This window comes from Teleopsis dalmanni, chromosome 1 (assembly GCF_002237135.1).
Source record: "Teleopsis dalmanni isolate 2A chromosome 1, ASM223713v2, whole genome shotgun sequence".
NCBI classification, from domain to species: Eukaryota; Metazoa; Arthropoda; class Insecta; order Diptera; family Diopsidae; genus Teleopsis; species Teleopsis dalmanni.
The window spans coordinates 228911476-228936463 of NC_051846.1; the positions used below are offsets into that span (position 1 = coordinate 228911476).

General features: G+C 26.7%; 1 protein-coding gene across 10 annotated transcripts; it reads left to right on the forward strand.

Moving 5' to 3' along the window:
- The first annotated feature begins 461 nt into the window (after window positions 1-461).
- Window positions 462-24653, forward strand: LOC119672566. Of its 10 annotated transcripts, XM_038083640.1 has the most exons (52): window positions 462-582; window positions 640-678; window positions 731-763; window positions 817-891; window positions 1318-1389; window positions 1500-1544; window positions 1732-1797; window positions 1869-1910; window positions 2056-2136; window positions 2316-2360; window positions 2460-2498; window positions 2625-2666; window positions 2777-2815; window positions 3691-3741; window positions 4082-4120; window positions 4697-4735; window positions 4839-4877; window positions 6970-7035; window positions 7096-7116; window positions 7177-7281; window positions 7350-7418; window positions 7490-7564; window positions 7859-7960; window positions 8024-8032; window positions 8121-8180; window positions 11567-11596; window positions 11901-11999; window positions 12163-12246; window positions 12871-12960; window positions 13753-13842; window positions 14023-14112; window positions 14541-14630; window positions 14811-14900; window positions 15457-15546; window positions 15724-15813; window positions 16374-16463; window positions 16644-16733; window positions 17319-17408; window positions 17717-17806; window positions 18391-18480; window positions 18658-18747; window positions 19304-19393; window positions 19543-19632; window positions 19985-20077; window positions 20214-20309; window positions 20533-20625; window positions 21151-21231; window positions 22330-22362; window positions 23766-23778; window positions 23836-24094; window positions 24151-24271; window positions 24335-24652. In XM_038083640.1, exons 3-52 carry the CDS (start codon window positions 731-733, stop codon window positions 24584-24586), a joined length of 3858 nt encoding a protein of 1285 aa, XP_037939568.1. In that variant the 5' UTR covers window positions 462-582; window positions 640-678; the 3' UTR covers window positions 24587-24652. The 10 variants fall into 10 exon arrangements, with proteins under 10 accessions (XP_037939568.1, XP_037939570.1, XP_037939569.1 ...); XM_038083642.1 differs by lacking the exon at window positions 19985-20077; XM_038083641.1 differs by lacking the exon at window positions 18391-18480.
- Window positions 24654-24988: the final 335 nt, after the last annotated feature.

The window sequence follows — 24988 nt, forward strand, 5'->3', positions numbered from 1 at the left end:
TATGAACGAAGTGCCAGCTTCCAAGATTTTGTGTTGTCCAATGTTTATCAGTGAGATGCGAAATTTCATAATTTTAATAATTTCCTACTTTTTTTAAACAAATGCTTAAGTTAATTTCAGAAAATTTTACAGACTTACCTATATCACCGAGGCTATCTGTGCCTCGTCACTCAGTGAAAGCCATATTGGATATATTTCCTATAAATTGGGCACAACCAAAATATACAAAAATAATAATAAAAATACGAAATTGTCAAACTGATATAGCACTCTGCATAACATGCATCTTCATCATAACCGGAAAAAGCCAATTTTGACGTCCCCGTGACACTCTACATAACATAGACCTCGCTGTGCCTCGTCACTTAGTTAAAGCAGTGTTGTTCGGTAATAAATGTCAACATTTGTTTTTTTAAACTGTCAAATTATTTAAATATATACACAAATATTATTATTATTTAAGTAAACCTATTGAATAGAATAATCACAAATGCTGGAAGTTTGAGTTTCTTCACATCAAATCGTTGATTTGATTTTTGACGACTCCTATTAACAGTGTCGTCATAAAATTGAATATATTTTGTATGCATTTATTGTAATAGATATGTTTAAATATAATAAATAATATTTCTTTTGTAGGCTCTAGTTTTTGAAGGCATCTCTTGTCATACTTAGAAGGTTCGAACTTTATTATTTATTATTTACTAACAAAAACTTATTTTTATTGTAGATGCATCGAAATAATGAATTCACTTTACAAGAGGTAGTCATTTAATATAATTGTGCATATTTCTATTAAGTTCTAATGCATTTTAGGTGCCCGAAAACAATAATGAAGAAAGCCCTCGAAAGCGTTTAAAAATAGAAATGGTCCGAAGTTTATTATCCGATGTAAGAAAAATGTTATCCTGTGCGATTTTTAAAACTCATTATTATTTAGGTTATTAGTAAATAATACACATTTAAGCTAAATTTAAATTAAATGTAATTAATTTTTTTTTAATTTAATACTAAAAAAATATTGCGCTAACGGTAATTGTTTATAGCGTTGGCAAAAGTGATCATTGTTATATGATCCAGATTTACTCTGCACTTAGGATTAAATCAACTCTTATCAATAAGTGTTCATAAATATAGTTTAAAGAGTTTGGAGGGATTATGTGAATCAAATATTATGGTTATAGTTGAGTAACACTTGCGTTAGTACATTTATTTATATACATTGTGTATATATGAATTTTACATAAGTACTAATAATATTTTGTTTATAGCATAAATAAATAAAAATATAACTAAAATCTTATTATATACATATAGTCCGAATCAGAAGACAGTACATCATCAACAACTATACTTGAAGATTTAAATAAAAAATGGAGTTGTGAAATGGTAATATAAAAGTTTTCGATATCTATAAAATAAAAAATCGTATAATTATTAGTTTATTATTATTAGTATAAGAACCTAAAGTTAATATCCAATTTTGAACACTTATATAGACATCAATGACGTTTGCAAAATCGCACACAAGTCTAACTAAACAGGTATTTTATATTAAACTTTTGTTACTATAAAATAAATAATTTCAATAATAATATGTATTCAAAAACATCATTATTAATTTATATTCATTATATTTTTAAAAAGTATTATAATAAATGGAAAATTAAATAATCCATTGTTTAGTGAGTGTTAAGAAACAGACAATTATATTAATAAATATTTTTTAAGAAACCATCCACACTGAGGTTGTATACTTCCTATCAGGATTTAAGAACAAATTACGGCGATCAATTGGTAATAAGTATTTGTAGTAGAAAAAGTATTAATTGCATTATACAGATGATTTATCTATGTATATTTATTAGAGACAAGCAGCAGGAACATGCCAAAACGGTTCAGCCCAAAAGGTAATAACATCACACAAGTAAAACTTATCAAATTTATTTATTGAAACTTATATATATAATATAAATTTAATACAAATATAATATAAATAAATAAAAAATATTAATTTTAAGTTTATTTAAAACATATTTACTTTCTTATTAACAGACTGGATTAACGTATGGATATAAATCTTCGAGACCATGTCGAGCTAGAGGAGTTAGCTATGAAAATTACAGAGCCTATATGGTAATATATTTATATTAAATGTAATATATTAATAGAATAATAACAATAGAATTTAAAAAAAAATTCATATTAAATTTCTATTTGGTAACTCCTCATGCTTAATTATAGCTCAATTAAGCTATACATTTATAGTAAAAAACTTTGATTTATACTATTGCTATAAAATTATATCTTATCAGTTACAGGAAGAAGAAAATAGAGACAACGATATTCGAATAAATGCGGTAATCTGTCTATTTCACATAAACATATATATTTTATAAAAAATTAATTAAAAAGCATTTTGCACTGAATTATAATATTCATATCATAATTTATTTCAGGCTATACCGCATTCATACAAAAGCACTTCGTCTAAGCCGGTAATTTTAATATAATAATTTTATAAAAAAAATACATATTATTTTAGTACAATTAAATAAAAGCAATGAATTTTGTAATTAATTTGATTATTGCGTCAATTCATAATAATCATAATTGTATTTCAGTCAGAAACTAAGAAAGGCAATTTCTCAGTCATGAAAAAAAAGGTAATATATTTTAATATTGCACATAGTATATATATATTAATAATAATATATCTATAATATTTATTAATAAGTAATAATATTAATAATAATGTTATAATAATTTTTTTTAGTCAGGACTACGTAAGAATACCTTTCTTGTTCAAAATGCGGTAATACTTATAATATATTATACTTTATATCGGGTGTTTTTTTTATCTGCATGAGAACTTAAAAAACAGAAATATTTGTAGAAAAAAATTTTTTTATAATCTGGTAGATTAATTCATGGAAGTTTGACCGCGGCGGCTACGAGTTATATGACCTATGCGATCAGTCATTTTTAACTATTTTTTGCAAAAAATGTGGCCGTATGGGGACAATGGTGGCATAAACATTAGCTTCATATATTTCAAGAGACTTAAAAAACTCCTATATAAAGTAATCGAGAAACGTTAAAGCGCCCGAACGAGAGGACCACTTCCGAAAATAAAGATGTTACCAAATTGATTTCGGAATCAAGCGATTGCTAAACGCGCTAAATGGCTTATGTGGTTGCGAACCAAATGTCTTCGATGTATTGTCTTCGAATATTTCGTGCTACAGCAGCAATATTCTCTTAGGTATGCACACTTCTTTATATTATTAATGATATTGAATCGAGAAGAGTAAAATTGTTGCGAAAGCGATCAATAACTATATAAATTGCTTAATCAATAGACTGATTATGTAAAACCAGCCTAGTGGTCGAAGTGTTCTACGAACAGCACTTCATAGAACACTTTGTCCTACGAAGTGAACGAATAGACGAAGTGATCTATGAACTCGGCGAACAGATTTATTTAATTCAAAGTAAATTTCCACAATTTGGAAGAGTTATTCTAGCGTTAAACGATTCATGATGAATTGTTAAATGTTACTGAATAGAAGTGACGTTCTCAAGTATCAAACCATATTTATCGTTAACGATAGCTCTCACACAGCTAGAAAAACACCCGATATATGAAATAAAAACATTTCTAGTAAACTGATAAAAATTTTATTTTAGTCAGAAGAACGTAAAAATATTTTAGCAAATCGAAATATGGCTCAACCTATGGTAATTATATATCATATATATTATATATTATATATATATATTATATATTATATAGCAATACCAAAAATAAAATATAATATTTTAAGCGATTTTTATTAAATTTTTTATTAAATAGTTATTATTATTATAAAATAGTTTGATAGGGAGGAAACTTTCAAATTCAAATATTCTAACTTCAGCAAATCCTTGAATTTGAAAATTCCTTCACTTTATAATATCCTTCACATTATTATTAGATATTATTAATAATATTCAAATTAAATGTAATTTAATTAATTAAATTTAATAATATTACATAAAATAATTGTATTGATAGTAATATGAATTAATTTCATTTCAGTCACGACCAAATAAAAGCACTAAATTTGTTGAAACCAAGGTAAAAATACCAAATATAAAATATAATTATATTCGAAAAATTTGATATATAAGAATATGCTAAATCTTTTTTTAATATTATAAGTTTTATACTAATCATTTCTAATAATAAAGTATACAGACATTTTTTTGTAAGCATGCCGTAAAAAAACAACCGCTTATTTTAACATATGAAACAACAACACTGCTGTAATTATACTTCTTTGAAACCGCTTGACTGATAAGCATCTCAAATCAAATGGTTGCCAAGACTAAAAATTGGTTTATTGTGAATAAATTTTAGAAATACATACAAAATTTCCAATTAACTGTTAACATATGTTATTGTTAACTATTCATATTTTGTGTAGTTATTTTTTGTATTTAGTAGTTGTTATTTTTGCATATATAAACCCGTCAGGCATCAAAACAAATTTTCATTTTTTCTAGAGTTGCCATCACAAGTAGTGCTAAATTTATGTTGTTCTTTTGTAATATGCTTTCAAAAGAATATGCCTAATAATATTTATATTTATATTATTTTAAACTTATTAATATATATTTTTAAAGCAATGTTATAATTACGATTTCATTTCAGTCCAAACAAAATGCACACAATGATTTTACTGGGCTTATGGTAATACTACTAATACTATGTATTTAAATTTTTGCTGTGAAAAATTTTTAAAAATATTGTAATATTTATTTTTTACAAAATAATTAAATAATTTTTTTTTCAGACACCACAACGTAGAAACTCTAGTTATAAACAAAATACGGTAATATTTAAACAATTTTCCAACTCTATACAAAAAATAAATAACAGATTTCAATAATAATATATTTAAAGGTATTCAGGACCCTTTGATACAATATATTAATTCAGTATGTATTCAGTATTCAGTGCTTCGCAAAGTTCGAGCATCTAGTAGCTCTACTAGTGCGAATATATATTTGGATCGAACACTTTAAGTGAAGAAGTGTGTGTGTTTAAAGTTACTTTTCTCTGATATGATTTCACTAATCTTTAAGATCAGCAATTAATGTGATTTTACAAGACCATCGCAAAATCCTTTCATTATCTGTTGTTTCAATCTCTGTAAAAGTATTACTGATATAGAACCAGGCTTATGAAAAGCACCAACGCCTATTTTTTAATGATAAAATATTGGCATATAGCAATTTACAATCAAGGAATAATGATTTTGCTATGAAAATAGAAGAAAATTGTGGCATTAGAGTAAAAAACTCCGCTGCCAAAATAAAAAGTTTTTTGTTTTATCACTAAAAGTATATGATATATATTTTTGGCGCTACCCAATAATTACAAATTGCAGTAATTATCAAAATTTTTAAAATATACGTCATTTCAAAAAGTTCAAAAACTTATTACCTAAGAACAATGTTTTTATATAAACAATTTTTTTTTTGTCTACCACTCCAAATCATCTAAACTTTTGGTTTTTTAATTCAGATCAAACAGAGATCGCATTCTCATTATTTACTTTGTTAAGTAAATAAATTAAGTATTTTTTGTACTAAAATATTATTATATATAATAATGTTGCGAAATAGTGTTTTCTAGGTATACTAAATAATGCATAATAGATACGAAATATATATATATGCAAGCTATACGCTAAAGTTATTGTAAAGATCTCGCTAGAGAGGTCGGTACTTGTACTGGAAATTTAGACGTTACGCTTTTAGCTTCCAAATCTACAATAGTTTGCTATTGTAAGATTAGACGTTTCGTTTTAATTATTCATCATTTTAAAGTTATACTATGTTCAGACAGCTAAATATACTTAATTTACTCAATGAAAAATTAAGTTAATTTCGAAAGTGTTCATACTGTCTTAAATTAAGAAAATTAAGGCTCTGCTTACAAGTCGAATGTTAAAAATTACATGCTCCAAACACCGTTTGTATCTGGGATATTTTAAAAGTTGATTATGATAACTATAAGGAAGGCATTCAGTATTTTTATTAGCTATAGTGGATTTTAGATACATGAATTATTATTATAAATTAATAACAATTACAGTCTTTTCTCTATATTCAAATTAAAATATTTGCACTACTTTCAATATATTTTCCTAGTTTTATTAAAGTCAACTGTCATTGACATTTATTTTAAAAAAATATCACTTTTTCGTTATCTCAACTATATCTTTTGATTAAAATTTATCTTACGCATAGGTTCATTTCAAATGCCCCTAATTTAAGCCCTCGTTTCAACGAAATAAAGGCAATTTTCCTCAATTTCATTCTAACCTTAAAACTGTATTTTATATGGAAAAAAAAATTGAATTCCGCTAAAATGAAAATATAATTAAGATTTTTAAGGTGTGAATGAACATAGCATTATCACTTTTAAAAAGTTATATATATATTGAATAAGTAAGGTTACCTACTGATTAATTTCAGAACTTACTTAATTAATGTAATTATGAAAATAACATTCATACAATAAATTTATGGCGTTATCGATTGGTAAATCTGGATTCAATTTAGATTTACTCTCGATTTGTCAAATTTTGTAGCCCAATCGAACATTTGCAAAATAATCTAACATTTTTGTAATGGTACTAGTGGTTAGTTTTTTTTTTTATAAACACATATATCGAATCTAATCACACATTATATGTCAAATGATATGAAACAGCTGTTTTACAGGGTAATCTTATTACTCTAACAAAATATGTAGAGTGCTAATTGCAATAAAAATACATTAAAAGAGGATCTCAATTGAAAAAAATTACCCTAGACTTACCAATTGAAAATGCCATTAGTTTAAATCAAAAAAGCTTTTTAAAAAAGAATTCCATTTGTTATTTTTTTTTAATAATTATATTTTCTATTTTTTAGTCGAGTAGTCGTTTCAGAATAAATGACTATCAGAATACAACATATAATAACACATTATCCCCAGTGGTAAAGTCATATGACATACATATATGTAAAATTATATTATTGTACATTTTTTTTACATAGCTAAATCGAAAACTTTATCAAGTATGTAAAAAATTTATAATTACTTATACGAATATACGATATAAATAAATTCTTATTAAGTCATTTAGTCCCCCGAAAGATCACACATGGCATCCACTTCTTTATAAAGCAGATTTTGAAACTACAGCTGATTTCAGTGGGATGACCTTTGTGGAACCTACCGATGTAATCAAATATTTAACTCCTATGTCCTATATAATGAAGAATTTATTACTTATTTTTATACAAATTAGGCTATTGTTATAGCAGGAGCCTCGGACGAGCCAATGCAGAACCTCGCAATTGAGGATTGTGATGAAGAGGTTAATAAACAAAATTTAACAAGCTTAAAAATCCAGTTCATTAAGTTAAATAAATATAATATTTTTTATAGCTACCATTTTCGGAGGAAGATATTGATCGTATACTTGAAGGTTACAGACAAGACGGCTTTTTTACGCGAGACCAGGTAAAAGTCAAATAATAATTATACTGCTTCAAGTAGTATTTTCTAATTGTAATATGTATTTGAAGCGATTGAAACTTAATAGCTGTTTTTTTCTATCATTTTTGCAATAATTTTTTTTACAAAAATATTCCTTTGTTGGAAAAATTCTCGAAAAACCGGTCTATCAGCACTGTATTAATTGAAATACGACATAACTATAATTGTCTTTCTTTTTAACTTTAATGTGAAATATTAAACGTTTAATAAATAACGCAATTTTAAATTTTTTTTTGCAAAACATTAAAAAAATTTTAGAGTGCAGATCTATGCACTGGAGAGGAAGAAGAAGATGAAGAAGCATTTGATGATCAACCTTTTTCAGTTAGTTTAATCACTAGTTCGGCCTTATCCTCAACGGTAAAAATATATTTTCTAACACATTTTTAATAAGTTACTAATTATTTCAATCTTCTATTTCAGAGAGTTTTTGTAAATATGATACATCAAATATATAGTTATTTACGTATTGTTAAGACAGCCCAAACTTTAATACTGCACAACAATTAATAAATTTTAGAACCCACAAAATCGAAGAGGTAGAAACATGAACGATGCTCCAGCTGGTAACAACAAGCAGGTATACATAAACTTGTTATATCAGATATTATATACACAATGTTTCCTAATAAATTAACATAGATACAGGAGGTAATTACCTTGTTCCCAGGAGAGGTAAAAGCGTATGAGAGATGGGGATCTATTTTCTCTATATATATCAGTACAAAATGGTTTAAAAAATTATTAATACCTTTAAGTAAAATAGCTTATGTCATATATCAATCGATTAAACATCCTTTAATTTGATAAGTACCATGTTATGGAACTTGAATGAGCTCGAAAATTTTTGATGATTTAAAGCTAATCCCTTTTATGTAAAATCTCTTATATTTTCGGAAATCCTATTTTCCATACAACTTTTGGATATTTTTTAGTTTCATTTAAATAATTATAAATCGTGCACACCTAATAAAATATATATAATATAAAATATCGACTGAAGAGACCCACGGATAAGCAATAAAACATACTGTTTGACAGAATTCGTTTTTATTCTTTAACATAGTTTCAATCTGAAGCAATACACTCGTTTCTAAATTTCTTTATAATTCCGATACCGCTCTTAAAGAAAAATTTCTCTCTAACAGTCGGCGAGAACTTCTTTATTAAACAAATATCATATTGCTTTAAAGCAATTTTTTAAGTGTCTGTTGACAGATGGTAGTCACTGAGAACCAAATCTGACAAATACGGTGGATGCAAAAGTAATTCAAAGGTGAAGTTGGTGCAATGTGGTTCTGATATAGTTTATTTTCTTAATAAAAAAAATACTTTTTTCTTCATTTGGAGCAGTTATTTCGTCCTTCAAACTGTCCAATATATAATATTCGCAATTAAAACTTTTTCCGTTTTCAAGCCCGTCGATTTTTATTACTTTACGTACTTTATCAGCTAATTGTTGCGCTTTAACTGGCTTTGGACACCTTTACTCTCCACCTTTACGGTTACTCTCCACTCAGTTTATTACTATTTTCACCTTGAAGTAAAGTAATGGATCCATGTTTCATCCATTTTCAATGTATAAAATTTCGCGAATTTATTTCACTTAAACAGTTCCAAACAGTTATTTGAACAGCCGACAATTGTGATCAACTGTAAGCTAACACGGCATTCATTTCGAAAGCAACTTTCTCATGTTATCTCCTACAAATTCTTTTTATGCTTTTCCAATACAATTTTATGGCTTTTTTTTTTGATATTTTTCGATATAACTGTCTCATTTGAGAGACCAGAGCGGGGTGTGTGTAAACAACCAGGGTTAAAGTCTCACAAGCAATGTTCAACAATTGCTTTTGATTGAGTAAAATTTGAATAATACTTATCACTGTAATTAGCGGTAACTATTCCCAATCAAAAGCAGTGAAAATTCAAAACACAAAATTTCTTTACATCGATTTCAAAAATAACTAAAAAGTAGCATTACAAAACCCCTTCATTTTCTGAACTAAATGTCGAACTGCAATGATATTCGAAAGATGATTCTCTGAAGGCAACCACTCTCTATAAACCCAAATCAATTTTTCAATAGAGACATCATCTACATGTCAATCTTGTGACTTTTCAATCGATGCAGTATAAGTACCTAAAACTTTTGCAACTTAAATCATGTTTTAATCATGTTTTAAATTATAGGATTTTTATAGAGTTTAATAATAAAAATTATAATACTTTAAGAAAGGAATAATTAGGACGAATATTAATCTCAAATTTACACTCTATCTGGGCACTAATATTCATATTAATGGAAATTCTCATTTTCATAATGTTATTATCTTAACATTGAGTTGTGTTTGAATATAAAAGTAAATATTAATTGTATATATATTCTCAAATACCCATATAAAAACTTAAATATGTTTTTATAAAAAGAATAATTTTTGACAAATTAGTGAACACTGCTTCCACTAACATGACGAGGTATAAAAAACTTCGTCACCGTGACCAAATTTTAATCGAACCACAACTGTCTACATAACATGGCTCTGCATACTATACACAATGACAAAATCTATTTTTATTTTAATAAGAATAGAGATATCCAGATTATATCACACTTCCAAATAATTTATGCGATACTTTGTTAGATAAAAAGTATCCACAGTGTTCAGTATATAGAATACTTAAAATTTTTTTTAATAAAATAAATTCCAGATTTATTAAATAAAAAATAGTAAAATTTTCTAAAATAAATTCTTATCTAAACGAAACATTTTACTATATAAATTCAACATCATTATAATATTTATGCGGTTGTAATATTATATAGGTGCTATTTATACAAATAATGTAGTATGTGAGTAAGTACATTTTCTTTTTAAAAATGTGTGAATAATTCATTATTACTAAATTAAAAATTTAATAAAAATAGTTCTTATTACCGAGTAAAGAAAATATGTGTTATTTTTGTACATATACCACGACCTACAATCTACGCTTAATCCAAACCAAAACTTAAAAGATATGCACTAAAACAATAATATCCACGTGAAAATTATTTTTCAAAATAATTATATGAAGAAAGATTTATAATAACAAATTGGATAATAATTACAAGCCAATATACTAGGCAATTTGATGCAGTCATTATTTGATGACATAAGTCCAAGGTTACATCCAGTATACGCAGTTATGTTACCTCTAAAATTTGTTAATAGAAGATTCTGTATGATTATTGTAACTGCTCAATGTCTGCAGAAAGCAGAGAGCTATAATAGTAAATATTTTGAAAAAATCCTATTCTGGTAACAATGTTTTCTATAGATCATAAGAAAACCAGTCAGTTGTACTTTCATTACCCTAGTGAGATTTCTCTTATTACTGTTTGCTTGACACTATAAGACCATCATAATCTAGATTTTTATCATTCGTAATCTATCATTCGTAAAAGAGAACATTATAATAGTAAGAATCTTATATTAGAACAAAAATATATATCACAACGTATTTTTACACAGGAAGAAAAACATCCAATTATACATTAACACAACTTGGTAAAGTCTTTTCTCAATAATCGGCAAATTGCCTTAATTCTAAAGGGGAAAAAAAGGAAAGAAAGAAGGAAAAGTCCTAAAAAGAACTTCTTAAGGAGCCATTTTTGAAATGGACTCCGAATTAAGAAAGCTTTGATTAACAGAATGTGAAAACTGTATATAATGGGAGAATATCAGTCGTTAATTTATTAAGAAGCAGATTATTACTTGTGGGGAATAATATGCATAACATGCTAAAAACATAAAAAAAAATTTTTACATAATTTTAAAAACTTATTTAAATGAGATATTTATTTTCATTGAGGTATCTCGACTGTAAAAATTATATCGACGCACAATGTAAATAAACAATTTATCATTAAAAAAAGCAAGATTTTCTTATTATTATAATAATACAAGAAATTTTTAATTTTAGGCACATCATCGTTCATCTATTACCAGAAAGGTAATTAATAAATATATGCATATAATTCAAAATAATTTTTTTTATATTATTTAATATTTAGTTTTTTACAAAATATTTATAATAAAATTATTCTTACATGTAGTTCTTTTCTTAACAGTAATATTAATATTAAGTTATAATCTAACATAACAGCCTACAGAACAAACATAAGAATGTAATAAACCACAGTTAAATAATTTTCAAATAAATCTGCACTGAATTATAAAGAATTTAACGCAAAATGCTCATTTATCTTTTAAGTTATAATTATTATATAAATATAAGATATATCACAATATTACAGCCACAATCTACGCCGGGAACATGTGAATGTTATAAACAGGAATGCCAATGTGGAAAACATCCATGCGAAAAACGTCCACAAATTGATTATGATGAAACGGTGAGTTTAATCTGCAGAAGTAATTTAATCTGTTATAGTCGACTTATAACTTTTTCGACAAGTGTTGAAACTAAATCGGTGCTAATTAATATTAATTCTATTTAAAATGTATGCAAATAAAACTAGAATATATATAACTAATGTAACTATATACACATAACAGTCAGAACAGGATAATTGTGAACAACAATGCGACTCTGGAGAAAATACGTCTAAAAGGGTTTCACATGCCGATTGTACTGGGATGGTAAGTTCAATTTACGCAAGTAATTAATTCTGTTGTAATTGATCAGTAATTTTTTTATATTGTCTTGACAATAACTCTCCATTATTACACACATATATATTTTATCTAATAATGCATATAAATGCAGTTACAAAGGGTTATATCTATATATATTAAGACATTGTATATCTATATACATTACAGCCAACACTGAAAAAATTTGAGTTTAAGAAACAGCAACCTAACTTATTAGCAACCTAATTAACCTATTTTTTCATTCAGAGTTGTTAAAAAACAGCAATTATCAATGTATTCTTGCTACTCTGGCAAAACATATAGAGTATTATAAATTAATATCGAATGTTATATATTTTACCCGATATTTTCGAAAATAAAATTGTACTAAAAGTGCATTAAAACAGAATCTCGATTAAAAAAATTACCCCTTACAATCATTAAAATACTGACTCCTCTCTCGACTACTGTAAATGTGTTGGCAAACATGAAAAAATAACTAAGCTGTAGCCATCTGTAGCCACATAGTGGATAACTCTATATATTTATTTTTATTTTTAACATGAATAATAACTAGCGTTTTGAAGTCTCATTTATGATTCTTATATAAAAAATAATTATGAATTATAGTCCATAGATGATAGCTTTGAACAGTTTAAACAACACCAATCTCTGTTAAATTCCTCAAGAAGAAGTGTTCAGATTGAATGTGATCTACAGGTAACTTAATTTTATATAAATATATATATTTAAAATTTTTTCACGCTTAAAGCTATTAATAACAATATATAATACAATCGAACTGGAACAGAATAGAACTAATGTGACATAAAAATAATCGAAAACGTAATAATTTTTTTTGACCTGATATTAAAGACATGAATATGGAGGATATGTGATTTCAGCAGAATAGTTTTGTTACCTTTGTTTCCCGATAAATATATTTGATGAGTAATCTTACGTTTTTATAATGTATATTAACCACAAAACTCTAAACTGAAGTATTTATTACTTAGTCACGTAAAAGATTGTAGTAACGTGAACAGAATTCAATGTTACTTAGCATGATTAAAAACGCAACTCCAAAACGAATGAAAGTAAAATACAATCATTCTTACCGTATAATTTTGGCTTTAACCACAGCCAGCACGACAATGTTTGATTCCCGTGGTACCATATTTACACCACCGGTCAGATGTAGCAAATTAATATCATTCATTAGCATTCACATTCCAAATCATGTCAGATTGCCGCGAGGACTTTAGTCGCCTCTTACGACAGGCATTCCTTACCTCGGGAATATTCTAGTACCTTATAATCATCAAAATATTGACTCCTCTCCCGAGTAGTTCAAATATCGTGGCAAACATGAAGTAATAGCTAAGCTGTTACCATCTATACCCACACATTGGATAACTCTATCTATATTAATTTATTACATGAATAATTAATAGCTTTATGAAGTCTCACTTGTAATTCTTATATAAAAACTGATAATAATTTGCATTATAGTCTTTAGATGATAGCTTTGAAGAGTTTAAACAACACCAATCTCTGGCAAATTCCTCAAGAAAAAGTGTACAAATTGGTTGTGGTCAGAAGGTAACTTAATTATATATAAATGTAATTAATTATAATTAAAATATTTCCGCGCTTAAAATTTAAAAGAATGTGTAATACAATCGAGCTCAAACAGAATAAAATAAATATGTCATAAAAAATATTACTCCTTTCATTTATAATTGTTCTAATACAAAGAGATATAACTTTTTTTCATAATAGTCTACATCGGAAAAGTGTGGCAATAAACAGCAATCTAACTGTGGAGAGAGTTCATCGAAAAAAAGTCCTCAAGTTGGTTGTGATGAAGAGGTGAGTTCTGTTTACTTTAATATGTAAGAAAATAATTTTCATTTGGTGGATATATCATTACATATAAAATTGTCACAGCTGAAGCAATAAAAATCTAAAAGTAACTGTCAAAAATCCATTTGTGTAGTCTAATTTAAATTTGGGAGTGTGATAGGCCTATACTTTCTATAAATAATAAATTTGTTACACAAACCACATGATAACTATTTTATTATTTTTGATTTTATATTTAAGATATAGATATGGAAGATATGTGGTTTTAAAAGAATGGTACAGTTAAAGCTAATGAAGTAATAGCTAAGCTGTTACCATCTATACCCACACATTGGATAACTCCATTTAAATTAATTCATTATATAAATAATTAACAGCGTATTGAAGCCTCACTTTTGATTTTGATTCAAAAGTTATTATCATTTACATTATAGTCCTTAGATGATAGCTTTGAGCAGTTTAAACAACACCAATCTCTGGCAAATTCCTCAAGAAAAAGTGTACAAATTGGTTGTGGTCAGAAGGTAATTTAATTATATATAAATGTAATTAATTATAATTAAAATATTTCCGCGCTTAAAATTTAAAAGAATGTGTAATACAATCGAGCTGAAACAGAATAAAATAAATATGTCATAAAAAATATTACTCCTTTCATTTATAATTGTTCTAATACAAAGAGATATAACTTTTTTTCATAACAGTCTACATCGGAAAAGTGTGGCAATAAACAGCAATCTAACTGTGGAGAGAGTTCATCGAAAAAAAGTCCTCAAGTTGGTTGTGATGAAGAGGTGAGTTCTGTTTACTTTAATATGTAAGAAAATAATTTTCATTTGGTGGATATATCATTACATATAAAATTGTCACAGCTGAAGCAATAAAAATCTAAAAGTAACTGTCAAAAGTCCATTTGTGTAGTCTAATTTAAATTTGGGAGTGTGATAGGCCTATACTTTCTATAAATAATAAATTTGTTACACAAACCACATGATAACTATTTTATTATTTTTGATATTATATTTAAGATATAGATATGGAAGATATGTGGTTTTAAAAGAATGGTACTGTTAATGCTAAGTTTCCCTACAAATTTTTTTGATGTGTAATTTACGTTTTCATAGTGTGTATTAAGCACTAAATTCCGAACTGAAAGTTTCATTATTAAGTTACTCAAAGAATTGTATATACTTAAACAAGAATCAAACCCTCGACTTCTTGAAATGTTACCATCTGTAGCCGCACATTGGATAACTCCATTTAAATTAATTTATTATATAAATAATTAACAACGTTTTGAAGTCTCACTTTTGATTTCGATATAAAAACTTATTATGATTTACATTATAGTCTTTAGATGATAGCTTTGAACAGTTTAAACAACACCAAAATCTGGCAAATTCCTCAAGAAAAAGTGTACAAATTGGTTGTGGTCAGAAGGTAATTTAATTATATATAAATGTAATTAATTATAATTAAAATATTTCCGCGCTTAAAATTTAAACGAATGTGTAATAAAATCGAGCTGAAACAGAATAAAATAAATGTCATAAAAACATTAATCTTTATATTTATAATTGTTCTAATACAAAGAGATATAACTTTTTTTCATAACAGTCTACATCGGAAAAGTGTGGCAATAAACAGCAATCTAACTGTGGTGAGAGTTCATCGAAAAAAAGTCCTCAAGTTGGTTGTGATGAAGAGGTGAGTTTTGTTTACTTTAATATGTAAAAAAATAATTTTCATTTGGTGGATATATCATTATATAAAATTGTCACAGCTGAAGCAATAAAAATCTAAAAGTAACTGTCAAAAGTCCATTTGTGTAGTCTAAATTAAATTTTGGGAGTGTGATAGGCCTATACTTTCTATAAATAATAAATATATTACACAAACCACATGATAATTATTTTATTGTGTTTGATATTATATATAACATATAGATATGGAAAATATGTGGTCTTAAAAGAATAGTACTGTTATAGTAAAGTTTTCCTACAAATTTTTTTGATTTGTAATTTATGTTTTCCGAACCGAAAATTTCATTATTAAGTTACTCAGAGAATTGTATTTAATTAAGCAATAATCAAACCCTCGAGTCCTTGAAATGTCTTGGCAAACATGAAGTAATAGCTAAGCTGTTACCATCTATACCCACACATTGGATAACTCCATTTAAATTAATTCATTATATAAATAATTAACAGCGTATTGAAGCCTCACTTTTGATTTTGATTCAAAAGTTATTATCATTTACATTATAGTCCTTAGATGATAGCTTTGAGCAGTTTAAACAACACCAATCTCTGGCAAATTCCTCAAGAAAAAGTGTACAAATTGGTTGTGGTCAGAAGGTAACTTAATTATATATGAATGTAATTAATTATAATTAAAATATTTCCGCGCTTAAAGTAATTTAAAAGAATGTGTAATACAATCGAGCTGAAACAGAATAAAATAAATGTCATAAAAACATTAATCTTTTCATTTATAATTGTTCTAATACAAAGAGATATAACTTTTTTTCATAACAGTCTACATCGGAAAAGTGTGGCAATAAACAGCAATCTAAATGTGGTGAGAGTTCATCGAAAAAAAGTCCTCAAATTGGTTGTGATGAAGAGGTGAGTTTTGTTTACTTTAATATGTAAGAAAATAATTTTCATTTGGTGGATATATCATTATACAAAATTGCCACAGCTGGAGCAATAAAAATCTAAAAGTAACTGTCAAAAGTCCATTTGTGTAGTCTAACATAAATTTGGGAGTGTGCTAGGCCTATACTTTCTATAAATAATAAATTTGTTACACAAACCACATGATAACTATTTTGTTGTTTTTGATATTATATTAAAGATATAGATATGGAAGATATGTGGTTTTAAAAGAATGGTACTGTTAAAGCTAAGTTTTCCTACAAATTTTTTTGATGTGTAATTTACGTTTTCATAGTGTGTATTAAGCACTAAATTCCGAACTGAAAGTTTCATTATTAAGTTACTCAAAGAATTGTATATACTTAAACAAGAATCAAACCCTCGACTTCTTGAAATGTTTTGGCAAACATGAAGTAATAGCTAAGCTGTTACCATCTATACCTACGCATTGGATAACTCCATTTAAATTAATTCATTATATAAATAATTAACAGCGTATTGAAGCCTCACTTTTGATTTTGATACAAAAACTTATTATGATTTACATTATAGTCCTTAGATGATAGCTTTGAACAGTTTAAACAACACCAATCTCTGGCAAATTCCTCAAGAAAAAGTGTACAAATTGGTTGTGGTCAGAAGGTAACTTAATTATATATAAATTATATGTTATATTAATAATTATAATTATATTAATTATAATTATAATTATATAATTATAATTATATTAATTATAATTATATATATATTATTATATATAATTATATTATATGTATATGTAATTATATGTAATTAATTATAATTAAAATATTTCCGCGCTTAAAGTAATTTAAAAGAATGTGTAATACAATCGAGCTGAAACAGAATAAAATAAATATGTCATAAAAAATATTACTCTTTTCATTTATAATTGTTCTAATACAAAGAGATATAACTTTTATTCATAACAGTCTATACCGGAAAAGTGTGGCAATAAACAGCAATCTAACTGTGGTGAGAGTTCATCGAAAAAAAGTCCTCAAGTTGGTTGTGATGAAGAGGTGAGTTTTGTTTACTTTAATATGTAAAAAAATTATTTTCATTTGGTGGATATATCATTATATAAAATTGTCATAGCTGAAGCAATAAAAATCTAAAAGTAACTGTCAAAAATCCATTTGTGTAGTCTAATTTAAATTTGGGAGTGTGATAGGCCTATACTTTTAATAAATAATAAATTTATTACACAAACCACATGATAACTATTTTATTGTTTTTGATATTATATTTAAGATATAGATATGAAAGATATGAGGTTTTAAAAGAATGCTACAGTTAAAGCTAATTTTCCCTACAAATTTTTTTGATGTGTAATTTACGTTTTCATAGTGTGTATTAAACACTAAATTCCGAACTGAAAGTTTCATTATTAAGTTACTCAAAAATTGTATTTATTTAAAGAAGAATCAAACCCACGACTTCTTGAAATGTCTTGGCAAACATGAAGTAATAGCTAAGCTGTTACCATCTCTAGCCGCACATTGGATAACTCCATTTAAATTAATTTATTACATGAATAATTAACTGCGTTTTGAAGTCTCACTTTTGATTTCGATATAAAAACTTATTATGATTTACATTATAGTCCTTAGATGATAGCTTTGAACAGTTTAAACAACACCAAAATCTTTCAAATTCCTCAAGAAAAAGTGTACAAATTGGTTGTGGTCAGAAGGTAACTTAATTATATATGAATGTAATTAATTATAATTAAAATATTTCCGCACTTAAAATTTAAAAGAATGTGTAATACAATCGAGCTCAAACAGAATAAAATAAATGTCATAAGAACATTAATCTTTTTATTTATAATTGTTCTAATACAAAGAGATATAACTTTTTTTCATAACAGTCTGCATCGGAAAAGTGTGGCAATAAACAGCAATCTAACTGTGGTGAGAGTTCATCGAAAAAAAGTCCTCAAATTGGTTGTGATGAAGTGGTGAGTTTTGTTTACTTTAATATGTAAGAAAATAATTTTCACTTGCTGGATACATCATTATATAAAATTATCACAGCTGAAGCAATAAAAATCTACAAGTAACTGTCAAAAGACCATTTGTGTTATCTAATTTTAATTTGGGAGTGTGATAGGTCCATACTTTTTATAAATAATGTGTTACACAAACCACATGATAATTATTTTATTGTGTTTGATATTATATATAACATATAGATATGGAAAATATGTGGTCTTAAAAGAATGGTACTGTTATAGCAAAGTTTTCCTACAAATTTTTTTGATTTGTAATTTATGTTTTCCGAACCGAAAATTTCATTATTAAGTTACTCAAAGAATTGTATTTAATTAAGCAATAATCAAACCCTCGAGTCCTTGAAATGTCTTGGCAAGCATTAAGTAATGGCTAAGCTGTTACCATCTATACCCACACATTGGATAACTCCATTTAAATTAATTCTTTATATAAATAATTAACAGCGTATTGAAGCCTCACTTTTGATTTTGATACAAAAACTTATTATGATTTACATTATAGTCCTTAGATGATAGCTTTGAGCAGTTTAAACAACACCAATCTCTGGCAAATTCCTCAAGAAAAAGTGTGCAAATTGGTTGTGATCAAAAGGTAACTTGATTATTTATAAATGTAATTAATTATAATTAAAATATTTCCGCGCTTAAAGTAATTTAAAAGAATGTGTAATACAATCGAGTTGGAACAGAATAAAATTAAATTTATTTATGAAAAGATCTTATAACTTATATCCATTACAGTCTGCATCAGACAAATGTGGCAATAAACAGCAATCTAACTGTGGTGAGAGTTCACCGAGAAAGAGTGTTCAAATTGGTTGTGGTGGAAAGGTGAGTCTAACTTTATATAGAAAAGACTTCAAAATCTGATCGTGGTAGGAAGGTAATATTTATGAATATAAATACATACAACAGAAATAAATTCTGCATTTGAGTCAATAATCTATTGCAGTCAATTGAATTGTTTTTAATATAATTGGTACTGAATTCAGAAACACGAATTTTTTAAATTAAATCTATAATAAAACAAAGGTAGTTACTTCTGTTATGTGTAAAAATAATTTTTGCATTTCAATCGACATATGAAATAATTTTTAAAACAATTTGTTCTAAACTAAGTAGATATATATCCTAATTTTTTACTATAATAAAACAGGAATAATATGTCCTATTCACATTACAGTCAACACCGGAAAAAAGTGGTGGCAATAAACAGCAATTAAACAATAGTATTAATCCATCGAAAAAAAGTCCTCAAATTGGTTGTGGTGGAAAGGTGAGTTTAAGTTTACATTTGGAAGACATCACCATCTGATTGCGATGGGGTGAAATAATTATATCTTTTAGAAATATATATCTTTTAACTAATAGCTATGATAAAACAAAGATAATATGACTTATTTACTTTACAGTCTACACCAGAAAAAAGTGCCAGCAATCCAACACAGCAATCTAAATGTGGTGAAAGTTCATCGAAAAAGAGCTCACAAACTAATTGTGGTGGAAAGGTGAGTTTAGCTTTAAGTACAATTAATAATGAAGTTCATAAATAAGTTTTTAGTAATGGGAAAATTTATCAATATAAATATAATACAAATACATATGACAGCAAAAATTTTAGCTTTTAAATGAACAAATAAAAAAATTTTTAATATAATTGGTACTGAATTAAGAAATATATATATTTCAATTATAATAAAACAATAATAATTTAACTTATTCATATGATAGGCTACACCTGAAAAATGTGATGACAAGAAACAGCAATCTAAATGTGGTGAAAATCCGTCGAAAAAGAATTCTCCATCTGGCTGCGGTGAAAAGGTGAGTTTAGCTTCATGACATTACATAATCAAAACTGTTACCGTCAATTAAAAATTTGTTAATACAAAAATTATATTTATCCGCATATTACTTTAAAAAAAGTAATATCTCTTTCTATATATCTAAATCTTTCTCTCTTTTTGAAAGAAAGGGGAATGAATTTTTGAAATAAAGTCAAAGGCAAAAACTTCCATCCTTAGTAGTAAATTTATTGCAAACATGAAATTCTTATTTTCTAAAATTAAAAAAGTATAGATTGAAAGTATAGATTCTATATAAGTAACACAAATATATTGTCATCACTTTAGACGCAACAACTCTATTTCTCTACTTTTCTCAGCGAAATTGGTCTATAAATATTATGGTGAAGTGTGCCTTTTCTTATAATGCATATTATATATTCTTATATACAAAATATTAATGTTTTTCATTTTAATTTGTGGTATTCTATAACATTATTCTAACACGGATTCTAGATTTATTAAAATTTGATATACATTTTATTTATATAAAAATACATTACAGGGTTCACCGCCTCCAGAAGAACGTAACCAAGCTGGAAAGAATTCTTCAAAAAAAGCTTTAGAATTTGATTGTAAGCAGAAGGTAAGTTTTAATTTAATTTATATTTCAATTGGGAATACAATAGACCCGACGGTCACAGTGCCACATTCCCTAACAATAATAATGCTTCAATTGGAAAAAATGTTTATGTAACTGTAATATTATTGCTATAATTTTTTTATAAGCTATTTGATTTAAAAATAATAGATTTGTCGAACATAATAAAAAGAAATTTCGCTATATGCAGTATACTGTCGATAATGAAGATACTTAATAATCCAAACATTCCAATATTTTGAACACCATGAAGTATGAATGTAATCTTCATTATTATCTCTATAGTCCAGACTTTTTTGCTTCAGTTTTATTTTCAAATAATTTAATAAATTCAAATCAAAAATATAATAAATATATATATATTATAAATAATAACATATATTATATATTATAATGAAATTATTATTTATATAATAAATATATAAATAAATATAAATTATCAATTACTATAAAAATATAAATACTTTTATCGAAATATGTTTCACAAGAACATATGTATAATTTGATTAATTAATTAATTTTTATTAATTAATTCAGGATGGTATTATAATTCTTGATTATATAGTAAACTATATAGTTCATTATATAGTAAAAAAAATTTTTTTTTCAAATTAACTGTTTATATTATAAATAAAATAAAAATAATTTTACCTGTGGAACAATTTATAGCCTCTTTAATTAATTATTATTAAAACTATGTCAACTTAAAGTCGGTACCATTCAAATGGCTTAAGATACGGCCCAAAATTAAAATCCCAAAATTCCATCTTTTAAAATAAATCAAAAAATTTTTTTTTAAAATTCGGTTCTTATTATTTCAAAAGAAAAAAGTTACGGGTCTTTTTATTTCATTCAGCCAAATCAAAGACTATGACGTCAATTTCTGTGAAAATCTGTGTCTATAAACAAAATCCGCCCATAAAATATGTTGAACCTGAATACCTTGTGTATCTAATTAGATTTTTACCAAAAATTACAATAATTTACTTAATACAGGGTTTTAAATAATTTAGATACTAAAATAATTTTATATTTATATTTATATATTATAAATAATTTAACTAATCTTATTAATGGTTTTAGTGCCCTCAAGAAATGGATTTGGCTTGTAAAAAAGTAAGTAAAATAATAAACATGTATAAAAAATAAACAGGTACATATTAAGAAACAGCGATTTTATTATTATCAATGTTTAAACAACTTAGTAATGATTATATATATACTTTAATATCATTTACTACCTTAATATACTCTAATTTCGTCTTTACTTTAATCGTCTCTATAGTTAAGTTAATTAAATATATATTAAGAATGGCGTCACATGATTCCAAGCTGTCTCTATACTAGGCATAAGCTATCTACAAATTACGTCCAGCTTTTCCTTTTTACTACCACTTCTCTGAGCTCAACGATATTGATGTATGATCTGCCAAAGTGTGCAGATTAGCTGTCAATTTCGTTTAGTGTTGATCTGCGTCAGGTAATCTTAGGCCTACCTCTTCTTCTACTGCCTTGCGGATTATACGTAAGGGCTTGAAAACAAACTTCGTAGGGTGTGACCAATCCAGCCAAACTTTCTCTTACGGATATTCATGTTGATGTCATTTGTATTCGTTCTGTCCCACAGTTATTGGTTTAAAATTCGGTGTGGGCAAAAGATGCGTAAAATTTTCCTTAAGCACGGGTTACCAACGCACGCACTTTGTTTTGAATTATCTCGGTTACGAGCCATGTTTCGCAACCATATAGCAGTACGGATAAAACACATGCTTTGAAAAGGTTAACTTTCGTTGTTAACCTGTAAAAGTTAGATCTCCATTTTGTGTTCCTCTTTGTAAACACGCCAATCGTCTTTCGTATTCTTGTACTCATGTCTCGTATGTATAGTGCCACCATCAATAACTACTACACTTCCCAAGTATTGAAATTCATTTACTTGTTCCACAATTTGGCTTTTAAGTTCGAGAATTAGCATTTTTTCCAGATTTTGAAGTCTTCGCTACATATCGGTTAAAGGATGTGCCAATTCCCATTTATCGTCTGCATAATGCAAAGATTCTAGTGGGTCATTTGGGTCTAAAGAACTCCATACAATGCCACGGCTATTATTTTCGTTAGGAACAGCATCGATAGCGATTAAAAACAGCTCGGGTGACAATATACACCCCTGCCTTACTCCAGACATTGCAATAAAAATATCCGACACTTTACCTTCATGCATCATTGCACATTCAGAACTGTTGTAGCTGCTGCGTATCAGAGAGATTTACTTTCTTCTGGGATACCGATGTTATGCATATCCAAATACACTTCAAGAAATTGAGTCGAACGCTTTTTCAAAAATCAAAATAGATTAAATAACAAATTCTATATGTAGATTCCTATTCTGTTTTTACACACACAGGCACATTTTCGCATTCAGTTTATTATAGTAATATTATTAAATATAAAATATTTTAAGAGTAAATTTAATAACAAAAACTTTTTATTTATTCTATTTTTTTGCATATTTTCAAAAGTTAACACTGAAAGGTAATTTGCAACAAATATTTTTTATTATTAAATTGTAATAATCTTGTACTTTATCAGAACGTCAACATATAGTTAAAATGCAATTACAGAAATTGATAAAGGATGAAAACTGCCCCGGAGCTATAGTGGAAACATTGCAGGGAAAGTTAGATTTTAATAACTTGTCTTTTAAAGTAACGTTAGGTGAGAACTATAAAGTAAATCCAAATTTGCCAGAAGTGGAGCCGATATCACTAATAGAAGCCTTCCTCAAACGAATTCAGGTCGAAAAAGATAATATAGAATCATATAAGAGAAGTGCTAATTTCAGGGATACGTAAGTTCTAAACCATATAGAAAAAAATTATTTTAAATTAATAATGTTTATTTCAGATTTAATTTTAAAGTTAGAGGCATTTTTTCATATTATGACAGTCAATTTAATACTGAACTCAATGCAGCTATAAAGACTTTTATTTTGGCAGATCTGATATACAAAAATTGCCATCCACCAGTAATTTATTATAAATAATTAATTTATTTCTTTATGCAACAAGGATTTATTTTATTTAAACAGATACACGCACAACCATTTTACAGCCTTATTCGTAAAGGTGAAGTAACTTTGGATGAAGATAGTAAAATTACAAGAACTTACAACATATCAACAACTACGTATAATCCAATTCGGGATGAAAACATGTACGAAGATGTAATAGTAGGAGACCAACCATGTCGTTCAAAGTCCAGAGCACGTGATATGCTTAAAGCTATAGCGTCATTTAAGCGTAAACGCAGTTTGCCCCAGTGTAATCACGATGACGACTGATTAGTATTTTTCACTAAAACTGAAACGATCTCGATGGATTAAACATACAATAGTTTCAAAAATTATTAGAATTATTATTAGATTAATTATTAGAATAAATTTATCAAATTTCTTGTAATAAAACTTTGAAAAAATTATTAGCATCAATATATAAACACTGCCTTTTGTACAATATGAAATGAACTATTATAGATAGTATTCGAACTTTAGGCAACAAAATCTATGGTTTGCATAATTTCTGTTTCAATAAATTTAGTTGGCCCCTTTGTGAATCTAAATTAAGATATTGTGGATTTGCAGATAGATTTATCTGCAAATATTTTGAAAATTTTGAAAGAAAGCAATGGAAATTCCTTTTAGATAACCTCTGCCTGGTGTACAGGTAATAATAATATAAATATT